The sequence below is a fragment of the Mus musculus genome, chromosome X, assembly GCF_000001635.26.
Source record: "Mus musculus strain C57BL/6J chromosome X, GRCm38.p6 C57BL/6J".
In the NCBI taxonomy this organism is placed as follows: domain Eukaryota; kingdom Metazoa; phylum Chordata; class Mammalia; order Rodentia; family Muridae; genus Mus; species Mus musculus.
The window spans coordinates 42525385-42546278 of NC_000086.7; the positions used below are offsets into that span (position 1 = coordinate 42525385).

Consider the following 20894-nt stretch of genomic DNA (forward strand, 5'->3'; position numbering starts at 1 on the left):
CGACTGAGTCACCTGTATCTGTCCTTGCAGGAAATGGGATCTTAGTATTTTTCAGTTTGCAGTAATGGGTGTAGATAAACTATGCTAGTGTGGAGTCTTTCATAATTTGAGGTCACTGGCTAAATTTCTAGTAAAAGGCTGAATTTTTAGTGTGTGTGTATGTGTTGCATGTGTATTCCTATTTTTTTGGGTGAATAGTTATTGAATTCCACAGGACACCCCAAATATCCTTTCTCAGGCACTGTCAACGTATATTTTTTTCTGGAGACATGCTCCCTTTCTGGGCTGGAGCTCACCATGTAGGCTATGTTGGTTGGCCAGGGAGCCCAGGAATTGGCTTGTCCTTGCTTCACCAGTACTGGGCTTACAAGTATGTGCTATCAAGCAAAACAAAACAAAACAAACACAACAAGTAAACAAAAACAACCATGTATTTAATTAATTAATTAATTAATTAATTTTGAACATATTCCCCTCTCTTCTCAAACTCTTCTCATAACCACTTGCATCAGCCTCTCTACTCCCATTCCTTCCTACCCACCGATGAGAATTTTTTGGTCCATTTTTCTTTCCCCATCTAGTCCAGTATGTGTTCCCAAGATAGGCTTGGGAGTAGGTCCCGCATTAAATTCCCGGCTCCCCCCCCCCCATATGTGTTGTGGAGATTGAATTCAGAGCCTCATGCATGTACTCAAACATGCTACTGATTGAACTATTGTTCTTGCTGCTCCTTCCGTTTTTTAAAAGAACATGTTTTGATGTAACAAATGTGACAAATTGGGTCGATAGAACCCCTCTACATAACACACAGAATGTCCCCCTCCCTGAACACACACTTTGATGACTCTACCCAAGTCCTGAAATTTGTTTGCCTTCTCACAAGACTATTTGGTGGTGGAGTAGAAGAAGCAGGAATGCAGGAGAGCTGCATTTTCTTTTCACCTTTGTCACTCATAGTCTGTGTGACCTTAGTAGTTAAGTCAGTCTGATACCTTTATGGCATCTGCCAAGTTGCCAATTAAATCTTAGTCATCTCACTGGATTATTGAAGCTCTAGGATTCCATGACTTTAGTAATAGTACAAAATGTGTGCATGCATATTCAAATATGAAAGGTAAAAGTGAACAGTGAAGGAACACAGACAGATGTTTGTTAAAGTGGGGCTCCTGCCATTTTTCTTTTTAAATATAAGAGCCAGTTAGAAGGCACGATTTGAAAAAAAAAAATCCTCAGGTGAAAGTAAAAACTTTCCTCCTTTATATTAAGACAAGGCTATCTTCTAAATCGTTTTCTCTCCATGTGTATGTTAGGTCCAAAGCAGGTCCCCTAAATGGCAGTGCTACTGAGAATGTCTAAATTACAGCCTGGGCTCAGCTTAGACTGAACTGTGGCTAAGCAGAAGGATTGATGAACAAAAGCCTACAATGAACATTCCTTAGAAACTAGTGATGTGTGGGCATCTGTTGGTGTGGAGGAACCCTACTTCCTTTATTTACCAGTATAGCTGGCTACCTCTGGCAGCTGGGCGTCTAGTTCCCCTGCTAGCCAACACCCAAACCGTAGCTCTTCTGGTTCATACTCTCCTCCATCTACTCTAACTTCCAGGCTCCTTCTCAGTGCATCACCCATCGCTTTCAAAAATACTGTAAGGCTTTCTCTGCCCTTTGCTATTCTCTCTGTCTCTCAAGAGTTAGCTATGGCAGCCACCCAGGGAGTGGTCAGGTTTGGTTGTTTCAGTGCTGTCTTGCTAATAGTTTACATTGTATATGTGATGTCCTATATATGTATATGTAATATATATTCCTATATGTGTACATATAAATATAATGCTATATAGCAGAAGGGCATTTTGAAGTGTTGTAAATGGCAAATTTCAGTAAGGAATGTTATATAGTCATATGGATGCCATTACTATCACGTCAAACATCCGAAGTCCTATTGGCCAGATTTCCAGTCTCATTTACAAATGTCTCTGTATGAAAAGTACATAAAAATGTTAATTGTCAAAACCTGTAGTGTAGGGCTTATATGGAGCTGTTGTTTCTCTTTATAGTCTGTCATGATTGTCACTTCTGCCTCCAAATATCCTTTTATTTTGGCAATGCATTAAGATATCATGGTCTTCTAGCTCTCCATCACCAGGTTATTTTGTTTTTATTAAATTTTTCTTTATTGCTGAGGAAGGCACCAGAAAAAGAGAGCAAGCCTTTTGAAAAAGTCATAACCTGGAGGTATTTAAATTCACTGCAGACACTCTGGTTTGTTTATTAGGTGATCATTTGTGTCACTGATCCCATTTGTATGAAAAATAAAAACGAAGGGACTTCTGCCTAGGATCAGTGCCTTCCTGATTTCGGCACCTACATTTTCAAAATCCTGTGGCCTTCATTGTTTCCTGCCAAAGAGCCCCCTTTCCTATCTCAGTTGAGCAGATTGACTTGGGGATGCAGTTTGGCGCGTGAAATAAAATGGGACACAATGTTCATTTGCGATTTTATTTTTTAAAAATGAAATATTCAAAGTACTTTTCTTTCAAATATTGACACATAATGTTTAACTTTTAAGTATTTACAGCATGTTGTTGTGATGCTCTTGTAGAAAAAAATGCATGCTTCTGGCCTGAAAGCCAGAGCAAAATGCAAAAGAGCATGGAACTGCAGCCAGAGAACATGAACCTGTAAGGTGTCCAGTCACTTTTCAGCACAGGAGAGCAGGAATACAAAATTGGAACCTATTGTTTCCTAGCAACACGGCTCAGGCCATTAGAACACAATTTTCAGTATGATTAGAACCTCTAACTGTTGTTACATAGAAACCGAAAATCTTGGCATACACTGTAAACATCTTTACTTTTCATGAGAAAGGAAGCAGCTAAAAAGAGTCCTTTTCTGACAGAAAGGCTGGACTTCTCCTTTTCACCGTTTCTCTTACTGATGCTTTTGCCAGAAGAACAGTAAAGATTTAGACACTGTCATGATTCATACACGTAAAATATTTTTCAAGGACACAATCTGATATACTAACATTTATTTAAGAGGTTAAAGTCCACCACTAAATCTAAGGAAAGATTTTTAACTGCCAAACACATTTCCTTTGACAAATAATGTAAGATGACAACTGCCAAGACAAAATCCACAGCAAGTTTAACTCTAAGTATGTTCAATTACTGTTTAGGAAGCGATTTCTTCTTACACACAGTAACACAGTAGTATATTTGGTCCTTAACAGCTTTCACACAAAGGACACACTGAAATAAGTCACCGTTTTGTGGTTGAATTATTACTGTTTTTTTGTTTTGTTTTCTTTTTCTCTTTTTTTCTGTTTTTGTTCTTTTGCTCTTTTTTTGTTTGTTTTCTTTTCTTTGCAGAATAAAGAACCTTACAGAAGGCTGTGGAAGAGCAGTCTGAGATCTGAAGTATCAGGCAGGTCGCTATGTATACGTGTGTTCCTCCAAGAAAACAAGAATGGTACACCCAATCTATAGCCACATGTTTCCCTACAAGCTATAATACACTCCATTCCCTCCAATTTTTCTTGATACTTTATGATTATACTTCTGCTTTTCATCGCAATTGAACTAAATTGACCTTAACACAAACAAATCTGCCGAAACACAAAAACTTTGCCTGAACTCTCTGGTAAAGTTACTGTGGGAACAGGTCTGGTGGGAAAGCAAGAGAAAAAGGAAATGCAGAAATAAGTGATGGAAACTAAAATTCTAAGGGAAGTTGTAACGGAATGTTATACCTCTCTATGTAGGTAGTATGTGAATTACAAATTATACATTGTCAAGTTTTCATATATTTGGCTATGTTGTATATATTATTTCATATATATGCAGTCTATATATTATAGAACTCCTAGGTGGCTTGAGAATAAATGGCATCCTTATTTTATACATTATTTTGCTGGGTTGAAAAATAAAACATATGCTTATTTCTATGGCAAATGTTCTGGTGAGAGAGTGAATTGAGCAGTATTCCTCTTTCCTTCCAGAATTTTGCTTCTAATCAACAGCGGTTGGAATGATAACTGAAAATAGTTGGATTTAAATACCTCTTAACCTTTGAACTTTTCAGTTCATTTGGATCTCTAGAGTGCAACAGTAAATCAAGTTCAAACCCAAAATCACACCAATGAAATGGGCCTAAGGAAAAGAAGCAATCACAGAGTATTTCCTGTATCCCTCCCAGAACGTTCCTCACAGGAGCATCAAATACTATCTTCTCACTTTAACCTGCTTGAGTGGTATGGAGCTGTGTCATGTGAGCCACCTGCCTTTTGCGTGTGAGAAATTTCATGCATTTTTTCCCTTCAAAGCTGCACTGTCATCAGGAAACACAAATGATTTGTCGTCTCATTCAAACTTCAGAACTAAAACTCAGTGAAAGCAATCCTTCCTACCCTGCCAACGGGAAGCAATATACTTAGTATTTCCATGTTCTTTTTATGAAATGCCAAAATGTTTCTCTTAGATTTGCAACTTGTTATACTAAAAACCTTTTGGTTTTTTTTTTCTTTTCCTCCTCAAAACTTTAGGAGTTGTAAAGAGAACAATAATATTTCAAGGCAGTATTAAAACCACAGTTGTAAGTGATAAAAAGTGCATTTCCTGAATATAATACAAATATAACTTTAGGTAACCAAAGGCACAAACTAACTAAATACATATTACAAACTAGAATTGCACAGTTCAAGGTAATTACTATTAAGGAATAGTTCCAAATATTTCTTCCTAATGAATATTTAAATCGGTTTGAAAATGATACATCACTAGTGAGTTGCAAAAGAGCGCAATCACTTAAAATAGAAGCAAAATAGGCTCCAAGATTGACACATTGGGTTAGTGATACAAATACACCACATTTAAGAATGCACTTTTATGTACAGTTAACAAATTATTTTCCTATTGACTTCAAAGAATGTCAGAGGTTCTAGGAACTTAAGATCTATTTTTAGGTTGGTGTGGAGGTATTCAAATTTTCAACATGTTTGCGAAACTTGTCAGTATTCCATTGTGAATACTGTACTGAGGACACAAGCCTGATTCGGGACAAACCCTATCCTGGGATTTTAGTCTGGATTAACAATATCTTGAGCTGCTGTGCTTCCAATTACAAAGATAAATGATGAGTTCATCATGCATTCTCTCTCTCTTCCTCCCCTGTTCTCACCGCATGTATGTGATGATCTGAACCTGAAGGTTTTCACAATGATATATTTCAATACACCCTCCCCTACTATTTGCTGGGGTCCCTCTCCCTCATTTGTATAATGAGAGTCAGATTCTTAAAAAAAGGAAAACATCTTAACATGAGCCTGGATTCCGATTTTGCATATTTTCAATGCAACTGTCATTACAAGCAGGACAATGACCTCATATTGTATTTAGGTAGTAGCTGGAAAGAATCTAAATGAACAGTCAATCATAAATTCTCCTCCAGACATAGCAAATGTTCATCGGGTGATGCGAGGGTGGAAGCTGGCTCCTGGGAATTTTCTACTGGGCACACTGTGCTGTCATGAATTTTCATTTGCAGCAACTTGCAATTACACAGCATTTTATAAACTGCCTCTTTGTCAATGGGCACAAATCTCTCAGCTCACCAAGTGGCTTCTTTTACTGCAGGATTCATAAGAGATTGAGAAAACTGCAGCAGCTATTAATATTAACCCTGACATGTCTCTAAATTTTGAGCGACTATGGAACAAACAACCCCTCCTAAAAATAGTTATTTTCCAACGTGGAAAAATTATGAAACAAACATATGTGGATTAAAGACAGAGAAGTAAAATAATCACATAAATTACATTGGTGAAAAACTAGTCTGCCCCTCGGTAATTAGATGAAATGCTTTAAGTTGGAAAGGATTCACTTAATTCAATTTTCTGCATATGGCTGGGAGAGATTCAGTACAAAATCGTACATTTGAAAGATGACTCTAAGTGGGAGGAAATGATGAGGCAGCAACTATAGTTATGTTGGCTTTCATCTCATTTTCACTGTAATGCAAGGTCTATTGTTTCTAAGGTTTTGGCTCTCAGGAATTTCTGCAGCAGTAGTTAATATGTTTCTCAGCTTCACAGGCACATAGACCTGTTAAAGCCTCTTTTCTTGTATCAGAACCATCCATTTTAGTATATTACCTTTCATGTGCACAAACCATTGGATTAGTGTATAAATACTGAATTACTAATGTGAAACTATGACCAAAGCACATCCTATATATAAAGGAGAAATTCCTACCCAGGTTACTAAAAGCTATGTTTACACGATGCCAATACAGCTGGGCAAATGAAGAAAAGATTGAGTCAAAACAGATTATGTGAGAGAGGTCACATCGACCAGCTGCTTTGGTATCACGTACACACAAGCAAATCAGCGGCTCTTCAGCCTGCTTACTGCACTCACAGTAAGGTATGGTAGACTGAAGCCAGCCATCACACGCCAAAACACAGCACAACAACATGGCATTTACTTTTTAACAGGCAAGGAGGAAAAATCAGAAAAGGAGGGAAAACAGTTTCTGACTCCAGGAGATGGTGCTTGAAGACATTTTAGATTTCCTTTTACGTTTCCTAGAACAGATTTGGACAATGTGAAGGGGCTGGCAGTCTTTTGAGATGCAAGGATTAAATACTATTGCACCACATTTTAAAGTAGCCTGTAAGTTCTGCCAACAATTGAATGTGAACCTTGGTGTCACAATAGAGATTGAGAGCCTTAGGTTCTTTATATGTGGTTGAACATAAGCATGGCTCAACAAATTGAACGTGGTGCTTTCTGAAAACATTTGGGTTAGCTGTTTGAGTTCAGCTTATGTTCTTTTGAATACTGCCACACGAGAACTAAAAATCTCTGTCATTTTTCTTAAAGAGTTTAAACAAACAATATTAAAATACCATCTTCTGTCACATTGAAAGGCAGTTGGATATGTTTTTCCTCCATATTTACATATACAGAGTTCTGATCTAGAAAACCAATACAATAAACCTTTTTTTTTTGTTTTGTTTTGTTTTGTTTTGTTTTGTTTTAAAAACAGGCAGTCTTTGGTGACGCAAAGGCAGAGATTTCTTTTGTTACCTCCTGCCTATTTCACTCTGTCTCATGAAGTGAATATTGTTGGCACTGTCTGAAAGTTCTAAATACTGCTCAACAGACAAGACAAAATACCCATCATACCCCTGCACCCTCCCGGTGCCCAAAAGCTGCTGCTTTTCTCCCTCTGTCCATACCCGAGTCCCTTCTTCCCCTTCCTGTAGCCTCCTCTGCTCCTGAGTCCAGGCCTGGGCCACTGCGCGCTGTCTGGCCATCTCCAACACGTGGTTCTTCTCCTCTTCGACAGTCGTTCCATACCGGATGTTGAAGCACAGAGCTCCGTGCTGCAGTTGGATATCTGCAAACCGTCTAGTCCTCCCATTCAACACTGACGTCATCTGAGACACAGTGACATTAACACCATTCTCCAGAATCCGCCTCCCCCCAGTGTTACCGATGAGCACCAGGTCTTCCTCCAGAGACCCGAGCTTAATGAAGTAGTGAGTGTCCCTCCCTTCTATGGTAAAATGCAGGTTTTCCAGGTAATGAGCATTGTTGAGAATGGCAGCAAGACGCCTGCTATCTTCATTGGCTACTCCTATAATATCAGCTGTCACTATGCCCTCCTTGATGGCAAATTTGATACCTTTGCCAAAGACAGAAGGGACAGCAGCAAACCTCGGCTGTTTCCCTCCTTCAAGACACCTCCCCTCATTGTACTGAGGAGTCATAGGAAGCTGATCCAAGGAAATGAAATTCCTTAGTTGTTTCTGGAGCTCACACTGAATGCCCAGGATCATCTAGGAAAGAAGGCACAGGGTTAGACAACTGCTGTATGCCTGGTGGTTATTGCAAAGGCAAGGCTGGCAAGGGCTGATTCCTTCTCTAAAGCTGTCACTTAGTCATTATCAAAACAAACCCCTGGAATATCTACATCAAAGATTGGGAAAACAGATGGCTAACAGGTAGTGATTTCTCAGTTGTCTTACATCTTGTTTTAGTTGAGTGTCAGAAAATACATTCAAACACGGTATCCTACAATTTCATAGCTACAAAGAACTTTGTTTTTGTTTTTTTCCTTTTCAGCACTTACTTGTGGTAGCCAGTTTCTGAAAAAAAATCCCATTTAACATGAATATATTTTATGCTTATCAAATCCACTCCTTACTTCTCACTTCCAACCTTTTTCCAGGTACATTCCCCCATATCATACTCCCAACTTATATTCTCTTATATTTGTATATTGTACTGGCTCTGATTAGTCCAAACGGTGTTGCCCACATGCATGAAGGTATAGGGCCATCCACCATAGCATGGACAACTCACACCTGAGAAAAACTCACCCCCTTCCCTGGTAGTCATTGAATGCCTATAGCTTCTCAACTAGGATTGGGGCCTTGTGAGCCCCATCTCCATGTTGGAACATTGACTAGACAGGTAGGGCTGGTGTAGACAACCAGAGACATTGAGAGTTTGTGACTGTGACTGCCTGTCATTTTCAGAATACACAGTCTTTTGTAGCAGTCCCTCCAACCTCTGCTTCTTATGATCTTTGTGCCCCTTCTGCTATGCTCCTTGACCTTTGGAGGGAGGGGGCCTAGAAGGAATTTTAAATAGTCCTGCTCCCTCAAAACATAGATCTTACGTTCAGCAAGGTAACTGACATTAACTAGATGTAATTACTGCACATAGAGCGATACATTATGCATTTGGAGATTGGAAAAAGTGTATGAAGCATAGTTCCTGCTCTCAATCACTTATGGTCTTACAATTAACTGAAAAAACCCTGGAAAATATGAAAGACACATGCTCATCTTTTTACATATACTTAACATATATTTCTTACTTGGACAACTTTCAAACTTGCTAAGAAACAAGAAAAAAGACTAATAACCCTGTTAGTAGCCAATATTTTTAAAAACATTTTAACATTTACTTATTGACAGTTTTTAAAATGACTTTAGTTATAAAAACTGTATGTATCATAAATTCTTATAAAAGAAATAGCTCTACAATATCTATCTACTTAGAATTTCCTTTCCTTTATAATTTGGACCTAAATGTCAAGTTTCTCTACCCAAACTTCAGGTTTGTTTTCTTCCTTCCTTTTCCTTTTTATTTGTATCTCATAGTCCTCCTCTGCCAACACCTCCTGTCTCAGTGTTCACAGTTCTCCAAGACTTTATCACTATAAAATGTAATATCTTTGTTTATTATACCTGTATATGACTTTCTTTATCAAAAACAATTTTATTATGTTATTTTGTGATCTTAAGGCACACTTCTTAATTTGGCAGGTTTTTTTTTTCCCATATAGAATCCATCATTGCTATTGCTAGCTGATTTTAGAATGTAAGACATCCAATTCCTGTGTGCTGTCACCAGTAATCTACTAGTTTCTCCCTTCAAAGTTCCACTTTCCTGATCTTTTCCTTACAGATGGCTCCTCATACATCATTCAAAATCCCCTTAAAGAAATAATAATTTTTTTCATTAGATGATATTCTGTTTTTTCTCTTTTTCTTTTTCTTTCTTTCTTTTTGCTAAAATTTGTACTGACCTTTCCAGGATCCCACTCTTGGGTTTTTGTCTGCAGTTGAAGAAGCTCATAAGTTAATTCCATGTTTTCAAGTTCTGGTTTGGGAAATCCAGGTAGTACGTTATGTAACTGGAAACCAAAGAGCTCCAGCCAGGTGCCGATATCTGTGAAACACAAAATTTAAAAGAAAAATAAAACAATGACATTCAAAAGGCACTTCTCAACTTGAAAGATATGCTTCTGCTGTCACTGTTTCGACCATGGGAAGGTAAAGTAAATACCACCCCCCCCCTTATTTGATTGACTCTAAAACAATACCCATTCCCCTATGTAGGGAAATGTATTGATCTGTGTGCAATTCCAGGAATAGGCTCAGTTCACTGTAGTGAGATTCATAATCTAGTACTGATTTGAAAACCACCTGGATTGTGACCCTGGATTTATTGCATGCAACACAATCCTGATTGTTTTCTGAGAGTACCTCGGCAAGCTTTTAAGGATATAGGTTAAAGGGAAAGAATCAGGATGCAAAAAGCATTACATCTGATGAAAAGTTCCATGCTTTTCTGATTCTAGAAAATGGGACATGCAGAGGGAACATCTCTACAAAGATATTGAGACTATAATAAGATTGGCTAGCAGTAAGTTAGGTCAAATTCAGTTTAATTGAATTCCTCTTAAATACCTGTGGTATACTTTGCAACATCTTGAATTTTGCCAACTGGGTAGTTATTCTCAAAGGAGTAGAGGTTGAATGGTTTAGGAAGAAGGTTCAACTGTTTCCATATGTGATGATTAGGCGTTGTCCATCTGCCAGCAACAACATCATAATCTCTTTGCCCTAGATGCACTAGTTTAGTAAGAAAATCATAGAGTCCTCCATGAAAACCAATGATGACCTCAAAGTCAGGGTATGTATCATGGTAGATGTCACCATAAGGTGTATACAGAATCTCTTTTATGACCTGACCCCGACTGCTGAACACAGCTAATGGAGTGCCCATATTATCACAGGCTACATAATATTCCTCACCACTGCTTAGCTCCATGGCAATAAGGTGACCTTGGAGATCATAATAAAGAGATGTAATCTCTGCGCTTGTGTGGTTGTACAGATGAGTAACTCTTATAGGGTTGGCCAGGTCTGCATAAAAGAATTGGAGATGCTGTCCTAGGCTGGACTTACTGGCAACGCGTCGCCCAAGCCCATCATAGTAATACTGTACAGTCCAGCCAGAAACTTTATTGTAGGCTTTCTGCAGCAGACCATTAGAATTATACTCAAATATATCATTTCCCCTCTGTCTCAGAAAACCGTCTTCATCCATTTTATACTGAATTTCCCCTAGTCTAGTGATGCGGTCTCGGAGGTCATATCGGAGAGGAGTAAGACGAGCACTATTCCCATGGCTCAAAAGGTTGATGTTTCCATTCAGATCATAACTATACCGCCACTGGATTTTGTCATTCACAGAAACAGTTTGAAGTTGCCCATCAGCATCATATTCATAGAAGTACCTTGTGATATTGGCATCTACTCCTACCCTTATATCACATATGACCATCCGGCCCATATTATCATACTGAATAGTCATCCAGTAGGCAATTGCCTTTAGGATCTCATATTGGACCTCAATGACTTGTCCATTGGCATTGAAAATCTTGGTGTGCTTCATCACTGTTGTAGTTATAACCTGATTTAAATCATAATTAATTACACTGAATTTTCCAAACTGTTCTGTTCTACCAGAAACATCAACATATCGGTACAGATCTATGGGCAAAGGGGTCTCATTGATCACAGCTTGCATGCTGGTGACACGAAAGTTGTTGTAACTGTAGTCAAACCGTGCATTCACAAGACCTTCTTCACTGAATCGGAAAATCTGACGTCCAATGAGAGGTCCTGTAGGAACCAAAATAAAAATGAGAAATAGCTTTCTGATAAACTAGGCATAATCAGAATTTTTGATTAAGTATTGATACCTTTATATTCAAAATCATATTGTATTATAGATTGGTCTCTGATGTCTGATGCCTGGGCATGTCAGTGTGTGTGTGTGTGTGTGTGTGTGAGAGTGTGTGTAGCATTTGTCACTAGACATGGAAAATATTGCATAGCACAGTTACAGATCAATTTAATTATAGAGCTTATCAAAATAGTAACCTATCCAGTAGCCTAGAGGGAAGAAACTGCTATTATGTTCATGCTGTTTTGCTATCATCGCTGGCAAAATGCATTCATTTTACTTAACCTTTGCTACAAAGTCAGATAGTTAGAGTCTCACAATGTACAACATTCAAGTAACTGGCTTTGGGCATGTTATGAATACAAAGGTTGAAATAAATCCCAGAGTTCTGACTTTTGTCATTAGCTGAAGCTTATAGAGGTTACCCAGGGCTTGAGCTGCTTGCTGAGCTTCATGTCTTATACACAGATCTCTGGAAAGATACAGGGGTGGATATGAACAAGTATAGGGCTAAGATAGGAACCGCAGTTGCAATTGTTTTGAAAGCTGAGAGAGACAGAAATACATGGTGTGGTATTAAGGAATCAGCTTTCAGATAGACTATAATATGTTTCAAATTTAGAATGGAAGATAGTATGAGAAGGAAAAAAATTGTTCAATCATGAGTTAGAATGAGAGTTAGCACTTCTTTCTTTGAATGTGATCATAAAAATATAAAAGAATATAAATATTGAGGTATACTGCTACCCCATTTCATAACAAACCTGTTTGCCTGTATCTGATTGTGCAGATGAATCCGTCATGCATCAGGTGTATTGTCTTAATTACTCCAGAAGACTCTTCATATGTTAATGTGACCTGAGTGGTGTCATAGAGAATCTCAGACAGTCTTGCTTGCTTTGTGTACTTGTATAAAACTCTGCGCCCAGTCCCTAGATGCAGAGTCTGTAACAGTCGGCCATCTCGACTGTAGTCTTGGATAAAAGAGGTGCTGCTGTCTGGTGGGGTGTAGATATTACGGTAGTAGCCCACTGAAAGCATGGTTTGTAAGCTGTGGCGCACCATGCTAGGCATGGTAACTGACAGCAGGCAATCTGATTGGTCATACTCAAAGATGTAACGCCGCTGACTGTGTAACAGAAGCATCACAGACTGAAACGAGACAAGAACAAAATAGAGTAATTTATACCACTAATGTTTAAGAGATTAAAAGAAATACACATTCATCCATCTCACACATTTTTTTTTCTAGCAATTACTATGTGCCAGGGACTGTGGCAGATGCCAGTAGTACACAATATTATCTATCATCATGGAATTTGCAGTTTAATGGAAAAGAAAGACAAGTAACCAAGTAATTATAATACAGTGTGAAACGAGTTAAGACAGAGAACATATAAATGACTTCAGGAAAGTAGAGGAAGATGGTTATCCCAGACTTAGGAAGGAATATTCAAGTTGAAATCTAAATAATCTTGGGCAGGCAAAGACAAGGAAAGGTGTTGTTCAGAAGGAAACGGGGAAGGCTGAAGCATTAGGAGGGGCTGAGAATTAAGGAAGCCTATGAAAATGGCCTTTTCCCATAGATTGAGAGGAATTTTGTATGGCCGGAATATGTGTGGTTTTGGGGTGGTGATAGTGAGAGAGAGAGAGAGAGAGAGAGAGAGAGAGAGAGAGAGAGAGATTGATTAAAAGTGAAGAATTCTTTGGTTATCTCATGCCCAACACATAATAAACTTGTATTTTAGGATCAGTTATTTGTCAAAGTATAATACTTTGTATGTAGTGGATGTTTAATAAATATTGGTTGATGTAATTTTAAACAGAAACATGAGTCAGGCCTGCTGGTACAGGTCTATAAACCAGGCTATCCAGGAGGCTAAGGGCAGAAGGCTCACAAGGTCAAGGCTTGCCTGGGATGTAGAGTGAGTTTAAGGCCAGCTTCAATTGTTTTGAACGTCTCTGTCTCAAAATAAATTTTTAAAGGGTTGAGAATATAGACCATTTTTTTTGGGGGGGGGCAGGGTTTCTCTGTACAGGCCTGGCTGTCTTGGAACTCACTCTGTAGACCAGGCTGGCCTCGAACCCAGAAATCTGCCTGCCCCTGCCTCCCAAGTGCTGGGATTAAAGGTGTGTGCCACTGAATATAGACTACTGATAGAGTACATGGCTAGCATGTGTGAAATTGTAAATTCAATCCCCAGTACCATAGGAAAAGAAAGTCAGTATCAATTTATACACACACACACACACACACACACACACACACACACAAAACACCGTTTTATGAAACACTCTAATTTACTGGCAATTGAAACTTATTATTAAAAAGATTTTGTTTAATTTGTATGTATGTGGACATATGCATCTGTTTCTGTACCTGTAGAGGCCAGAGAAGGACACAGGCTATCCTATCCTAACTCTCTGTCCTATTCTCCTGAGGAACTATCTTTTAATGAATCTGGAGCCATCCTGGTGGGCAGCAAGTTCCAAGTCCTGTCCCCTACAGCATTAGAGCTCTAGGCAAACGTGAAGCTCTGTGTGTGGAGCTTTTTTGATGTTGGGGATTTGAATTCAAGTCCTCACTGTTCTGTAGCAAGCACTCACATACACTACGCTACACCCTCAGTGCTTCTGTCTTTAAATAAAAAGGAAAAATTCACCCAGGTACTCGACTATAATGCCTTGAGTTTCACTCTTTTGAGAATTACAAAACAACAACAACAAAAAAATAAGTTCAACTTCTGAACTCCATGTTGTGAAAACAATAGGTGTCTTTCCATTTTCTACCTGCAAATCACACAAATAATTGTGAATGTTAATTACTTAAACATATGCAATGTGAATTTTTAGAAAACGACAGAAGCATGATGTATGTGTGTTACACAAGGGCACATCCCTCCTATACTTGTGAGAATTCTTGATTTTTCAGTTGCTGGTCAATACCACGAAGTCTACATTATTTGCTCATTTAGTTATTATTTCTTTCCCACCACCATCATGCTGGGGATGCAGAACTAGATGTAGAAATCCTGTCTTCTTGCTACCCATGGAACACCTGCCGCTCGCCACATCTTGCAGTTCTGCCATTGTGACCTACAAATCCTCTTGAATAAAAGGCACAATCTTGTGAAGGCTTGGGGACAGGAAGAGAGGCCCTCTCTCTCCATCAATGCAAAACTCCCCAGAACCAGAAGGAATTGTTCCTGTGAATGGAACAGCAGGTGGGAGAACACTGAAGTGGGTGGGGTAGATGCAGTAATTGGTGAAAATACCTTTGTGTTATTTCCACCCCGAAAGTCTGATTTTCCAGCTCCTTTCCACTCTCTCTTGTCAGTTTGCCAAGAACAAATGACATCTGTCACTTGTGGTGTGGGCCAGGGACAATCACCATATGGCTGCCACACATTATCCAGCACCATCCTGCCTATTCCAGTCACTGTAGTAGCTTTGCCAAAAATTTATACTGCATTGCTATTGTATTCTTTCCTCTGTTTGCTTCCTCTAGCCTGTAGCAAACCAGTGCCTGATCTGTTTCTCTGTGGTGCTAACTCAGTTGCCTTGAAAGCCACCCACCCCCAGTTTGCTTTAAACCTTCCTGCTAATGGAAAAAAACATGGAAGAGATGATTAGAAATCTCCCGCATGCTATTGTTTTGTTGTCACAATACCATTTAGCCCCATTTGGCTGCTTTTTCACTTTGGGTTGGTATTATTAACAGTTTGTTCCAAAACAATGCTTATGAGTCTATCCAGTGTCCACTGTGCTACTGCAGGATAAAAAGCTATTCCTTATTAGTGCGAATAATAGAGTGGGTGGCTTGTGTTTTTTAAATAGATTATTATACTGTAAAAGAAATCTCTGTGAAAGGAAATAAAAGAGAACGATCATGGCTGTATACTTACTCGAACTAGACTAGAAACGAAAGTAGAAATTTGAAAAGGTATAACATTCACATGACCACCAGATGGCAGTGTGGGGCTACCTGGGAACTGAAGCCAAAGATTGCGTTCTGTCTCTGCAGTAAGCCTTGAAAACAAGCCTAAATAGGCAATTTTGTGTAAATGCGTAAAACTAAACCTTCTTATTAAATTATTACAAAATATATTTAAAGGCACTTTAAAAATGACTGAGTTTAGGAAACTGAAAGATTTACATCAGATATAATACAAACTTCGTTGCACCAGTCTTCAAAATATAATTAACTTAGAAAAGTGTCATAAATCTAGGCAGAAAATTAATGACTACAGAGAGAAAAACTAAGAATAATTGATTTTCTTAATAGAGAAGAGACTATTTAAGAAACCACAGCCATTAGCCAAATACTTATTTTTTTCCTAATGAGTACAAAGCATTGTTCACAAAATGGTATGTGTAACTTAACTTTCACCTACTCTAGAGAAAGTGAAACTATTTTCTTTTCTTTTCTTTTCTTTTCTTCTTTGTCTTTATTTTTACGACATTGTTGCATGCTAAGGTTTAAAAAAGTGTGATGCTGATTTAAATATATCACGGTGTCAGCCCAGCAAGGAGTTTTGCAGATGCAATGCCAGAGGATTTGGGGGTAAAGAAAAATATATTTTAAAGTTTGAACACTCTTACTGTATACGATGAGAAGTAATATGTGCATCCCCACCCATTCCCTATACCATTGAAAGAATGTGGCAGTAAAGTCTATGTTAAAACATTCCCATCTTTAGAAAGAATGGACAGAGTCACAGAACAGTGAGGCCCTGGAAAAGCACGTACAAATCCAACCTTCTTTCCCTAGGTTCCTTTGAATCCAAATTTCAAAGATGTTTTTATTTTCTTCCTTTTTTCTTTTCTGTTTGCTCCTATCTTGATTTACCATCAAGTCGAAGTAAGTGTCAGCTCTTTTCAATTATCTAGTTTTTGTGATTTATATTAAATTATTTCATTTTGGCTATGCATTTGTCCAGTGAATTAGTTATTTATCACTGGTGATAATAATATTACTAAAATCAATTTCAGAATGAATTAGGAAATCATGGCAAGAATATGGATGACGTGATTAGAAATCTCATGAATGCAACCATTTTATAAGTAAGAAACCATTCCATAATTATGTACTTTGTAGGATTGGACTTTTGTGGTTATTCTTCTAGTTAAAGAATAAATTACACAGGAAATAAAGGCAAAATAAGTAAAAGGCCAAATGATTTGGCTTGTTTCACTGGTCTGTAAACAATTGGAAGTTGTTGAAATTTCTCTTATTATTCTAGGTCAACAGGTCTTCCTTCTTTTTTTGTTCCCTTTTTGTTTGTTTTTGAGAAAAGGTCACAGGATTTGTGATTCTCTTGTCTCAACCTTGTCAGGGCTGAGGATACAGGTATGTGCTACTATGTTGGTCTGTTTTGCTGTTTTTTTGTTTTGTTTTTGTTTTTGTTTTTTTAAGGAACTGATACCTACTAAATATTTTATTGTATAAAAAAGATCTAATATGATGTTTCTTTTGTGTGATTCCTGAAGCAAATGTGATGAAATAAAGAGTTACTTTGGAAAAGAGAGACCATATCTCCTCACTGGTGTCAGAGAAAACTGCATGCCGTGTTGAATTTTAACTTTTCAATAGATATTTTATTATATAGATGGCGTAAAAGGGACAGTCTATTACTGTCTGTAGTCAATTAGCTGAGATGGTCACACTCTGGTGCTCTGGAGGCTATAGACCCCTTCATGTCCCTAAGGACTCCTGGCTACTTCCCAACTCACATGGGGAGGGAAAACTGTTAGGTTAGTGGCATGATTTTTAAAAATATACATACATGTGTTTCAAAAATGTGCATATGTACCAAAGTTATTAGCAAATTCCTTATGAAACATTTTGACTATGTGTAGATGCTACCAAATATTTGGATTCACTTAATGTTTTAATGCAGTCAATGTAGTCCTTAGCCGCGGGATTTTCCCAGGCATGCTTTGTTGAAATTCAAAAGAGGAAAGATTTGCTCTGTGAGATGCAGATTTCCCTTGCTCAGAATTCAGATTACAGATTCTAAAAGCTTTCCCAGAAGGGAGGGACCCTGAGAGGCTACTAAGTTTGCTTTATCACATAGGCAATTCTCAGGGAGGGCAGTGCTTCAACTACCACCTCTGCGAAGTAATAGCTGTTTATGGGCACACCACTTCTCGAAAACCAAACTTTGATGGTTGTATCAGAAGCACACAAATTGTCCCCTCTTTGCCATGTGTGCCATCATCTCTTGTATCTAAGAGATACTGATTACCCAGGGGGAAAGAAAATATCTTCTACTTTTCCTAGGAATGAATTCAGAAACAAATTCGATTGAAATGACTTAATTTGGAAGAAAACATTTAATGTCTTAGGAGGGGATCAGACTTGGCAAAGGTGGATGAAGGCTAATTGTTCTTCTTGTCTACGGTAATGGTATGAGTGGAAACCTTTCTGCTATGTAGGGGCTAATGTTTCACCAATGGTTCATGTGGTGGGATTATAATCTTATTCCAGACAGAGCATCGGCTCCTATTATGGATGCTGCTGGGGACTTGGTACACACAAAAGGCTACTACCAATTAGTACTCTCTGTCACCATTCCCTCAGGCTAATTACTTTTGAGAATTAGTCCTCGAATGTGTACAAGAAAAATTTCACTGTCTACGGTAAGGAAAAACCATCGTTATTTGTTGGGCACGAGGCCTTTTACTGGAGCTGAGATACATTAACACAGAGGAGTGTTGGAATTTCCTAGCTATTTTCTCTCAGTATGAGCTTTCATAATAATACAGACACCTTTTCAAGGGGATGAACAAATATGCTCAAATGAGTAGAAAGCTAAGCCATTATCCCGACTTCAGTTTGAAAAAAAAAAATACTTGGCAGAGGGTAGGGATGGGGATGTTTTCAGCTGAAAAACAGCGCGTCTGTACAGGTTCACAATGGAGTTTTGTTATGTATGCAATGAGAACATAGAGTTTTCTCCTGTAGGCCCTCATAAAGTTGGGTACTTAGGGCCACCTTCAATATTCGTATTCATTTTCCCTTCTATATACTTACCTTTTCTAAGTAGGTATAGCTCCAAATTTTCCCATCGGCCCAAGTTCTTGAGATTATTTTTCCACTCTGGTCATACTCCATCTTTTCATTCCAGGTTCCTCTTTGAATAAATGTGACTAATCCTGAAGGTGAATACGTGATGTTCACTTCATTATATCTGCTCACAGGAGACCACAGAATAGGTCGCCCGGTCTGGTCATAAAGAATTCGAAGAGTGAATTTTCGGTGGTCATCATAGATCTTACCCGTGCGGGTCATATGATCAAAATCAATGGAAAGTAGGTTTCTGTTATGGGCCTACAAAAAAGAAAGGTGAAATATATTTTATGTATTGCTTTGATTCTTCATCTAGCATGTTCCCAATCCTGAAGTGTTTCTAGATGCTCCAATGATGGAGACTCTCTCAGCACTGATCCCTCATTTGTTCATATTCTTCATCTAACAGTTACCTTTATTTCCCCACCATAGTGTAGAGTCATGGAGGGACAAGGCCAGGCTTTACTTCCTAGCAAAGTGCCTGGTACAATCTTGACCTTCATCATATTGCTGATGGTTGTCTTTCTCAACTAAGGACACACGTGAGCCACCACACTTTTCAGTGATCACAGGATCCTATTTTACGTGAATTAGATCTGAGTCAGAATGGGGATTCCTGGCTCGTTTCACCCTTTGTAACTAATCAAGTGGTAAATGAAGAAAAACGAAAATGAACACGAACTCAAACTGCTTTGGATTTTTCATGTTTATCTGGGCTCAATGAACTTCACAGTGGAACTCAGTGTATCTACTAAGGGGACCCCATTCAACACATTTCCAGGTGAAGTTGCCAGGTAAACATGGGGACATTGATAGTTAAGTGTGCCACCATGTACTGACTAAAGAAAGTTAAGCTTGAATTCACGTTAAAAACTAAAACAGCAACAACTACAAGTTGGCTTAGTCTTGGTCACAGGCACCTTGACACCTTACAGTAGGCTCAAAGTGAGCTCTAGTCAGGGAACTTGATTCGGCTTTATCTGTGACAACACTCAGCAGTGCCTGGCTAAGTCCACCTGAGAGATCCAGATAGCAAACTAGCCCGGTAAAAGAATTAAAACTAAGCAAAAAGACTTGGTGGCTTTTTAAAGCAACTGGACAAGTGACTCAGTTTTCCAGTTTTCATCTAGGAATGGCAGTATTTGGCAGATACACTATCATTTCTGCCATGACTTGCTGATTATAGATAGCACAATCATTCAGAAAATACAGTACTGAAACTGTGTGTATGTGTTTTCCAGGAAAAGGTAGCTCTTCATTTTAAGCTTGTGGTTTTCATTAAGAGAGTTCAGTCCCTGAAGAAAAGGGGAACTTTGAAATAAGGGTGGGTAGAACTCTGAGAAGAACCTTTGAAATGGATTTAATTTTAGTTAGTTTGGTGTGATTAACTTGTGAGTTTTAGTAGGTCTTCTGCCTTACTATAATATAACTTCACTTTGAACTAATTGACCTAAGAAGTTGAAAAATCGCAGAGTCATAATGAACTCCTCTCCCAGCTTCCAGAGGAGATGCCGTGATTTGGGTGGAGAAGGTTCGAATGTATCTGGCAGAATTGAAGGCAAGAATAAAAAAGAAAGAGGTTGAGAAGTAAGGGTGAATGGGACTCAGGAGACTCAGTTACTGGTCTACATACCAGTTGTTCCCCACTCCCTTACTGGTGCTTAATTTTATTGTGAAATGGGATTGGTATTTATACAACATTTTTTTCATTAAGAGACATATAAAGAGATACCACTTTATATATCAGAACCTTGCTAAAACGTAAACTTAGGAAACTGTAAAGGAGCAGTTACCACTATTTTAAAAATACACAATATAATGATCACTTCTCTCATTTTATTTAGGCCTGTGAATAAGCCCATGTGTCAAATGTCAAGGTAATTTCAGCTTGGTTTAAAACATTTATACGGGCAAGAATTGTCCGCATGATCCCATACAGAATGTCAAATGACTGGTTAATGAGATATGAACAACAACAACAACAAAAAAAAAACAACAGAAATTTTACATCAGAATTTGATTCTATTAAATATAGTTAGACTAAACTTGATCCATTAGTTCATTCAAGTAAATTTTGCTTACTTAAAAAGATATGTTTTTAGATTTATTTACTTTCTGTGTACAAATGTGAACTATTTGAGGGCCTGGGGGTAATGGATGGTTGTGAGGTCTATGAAGTGATCTCAGATCCTCAGCAAGAGGACATGGTGCTCTTAACCATGGAGCCATCTCTTATGGTGGTCAAGAATCCCTTTTCCTGAAAATTATAAACTA

General features: G+C 38.3%; 1 protein-coding gene across 8 annotated transcripts in view; it reads right to left on the reverse strand.

The window, feature by feature from the left end:
• Window positions 1–2481: 2481 nt before the first annotated feature.
• Window positions 2482–20894, reverse strand: part of Tenm1 (teneurin transmembrane protein 1) — a 901303-nt gene continuing 882890 nt past the window's right edge. For 7 of the 8 annotated variants that reach the window (XM_011251006.3, XM_006541491.4, XM_006541492.4 and 4 more), the window contains 5 exons: window positions 18585–18881; window positions 12313–12700; window positions 10264–11484; window positions 9600–9742; window positions 2482–7839 (listed from right to left, as the gene is read on the reverse strand). In XM_011251006.3, the coding sequence (XP_011249308.1) occupies window positions 7081–7839; window positions 9600–9742; window positions 10264–11484; window positions 12313–12700; window positions 18585–18881 (2808 nt within the window). In that variant the 3' untranslated portion in view covers window positions 2482–7080. The remainder of the gene's footprint in view (window positions 7840–9599; window positions 9743–10263; window positions 11485–12312; window positions 12701–18584; window positions 18882–20894) is intronic. The other variant, NM_011855.4, reaches the window with a different exon arrangement.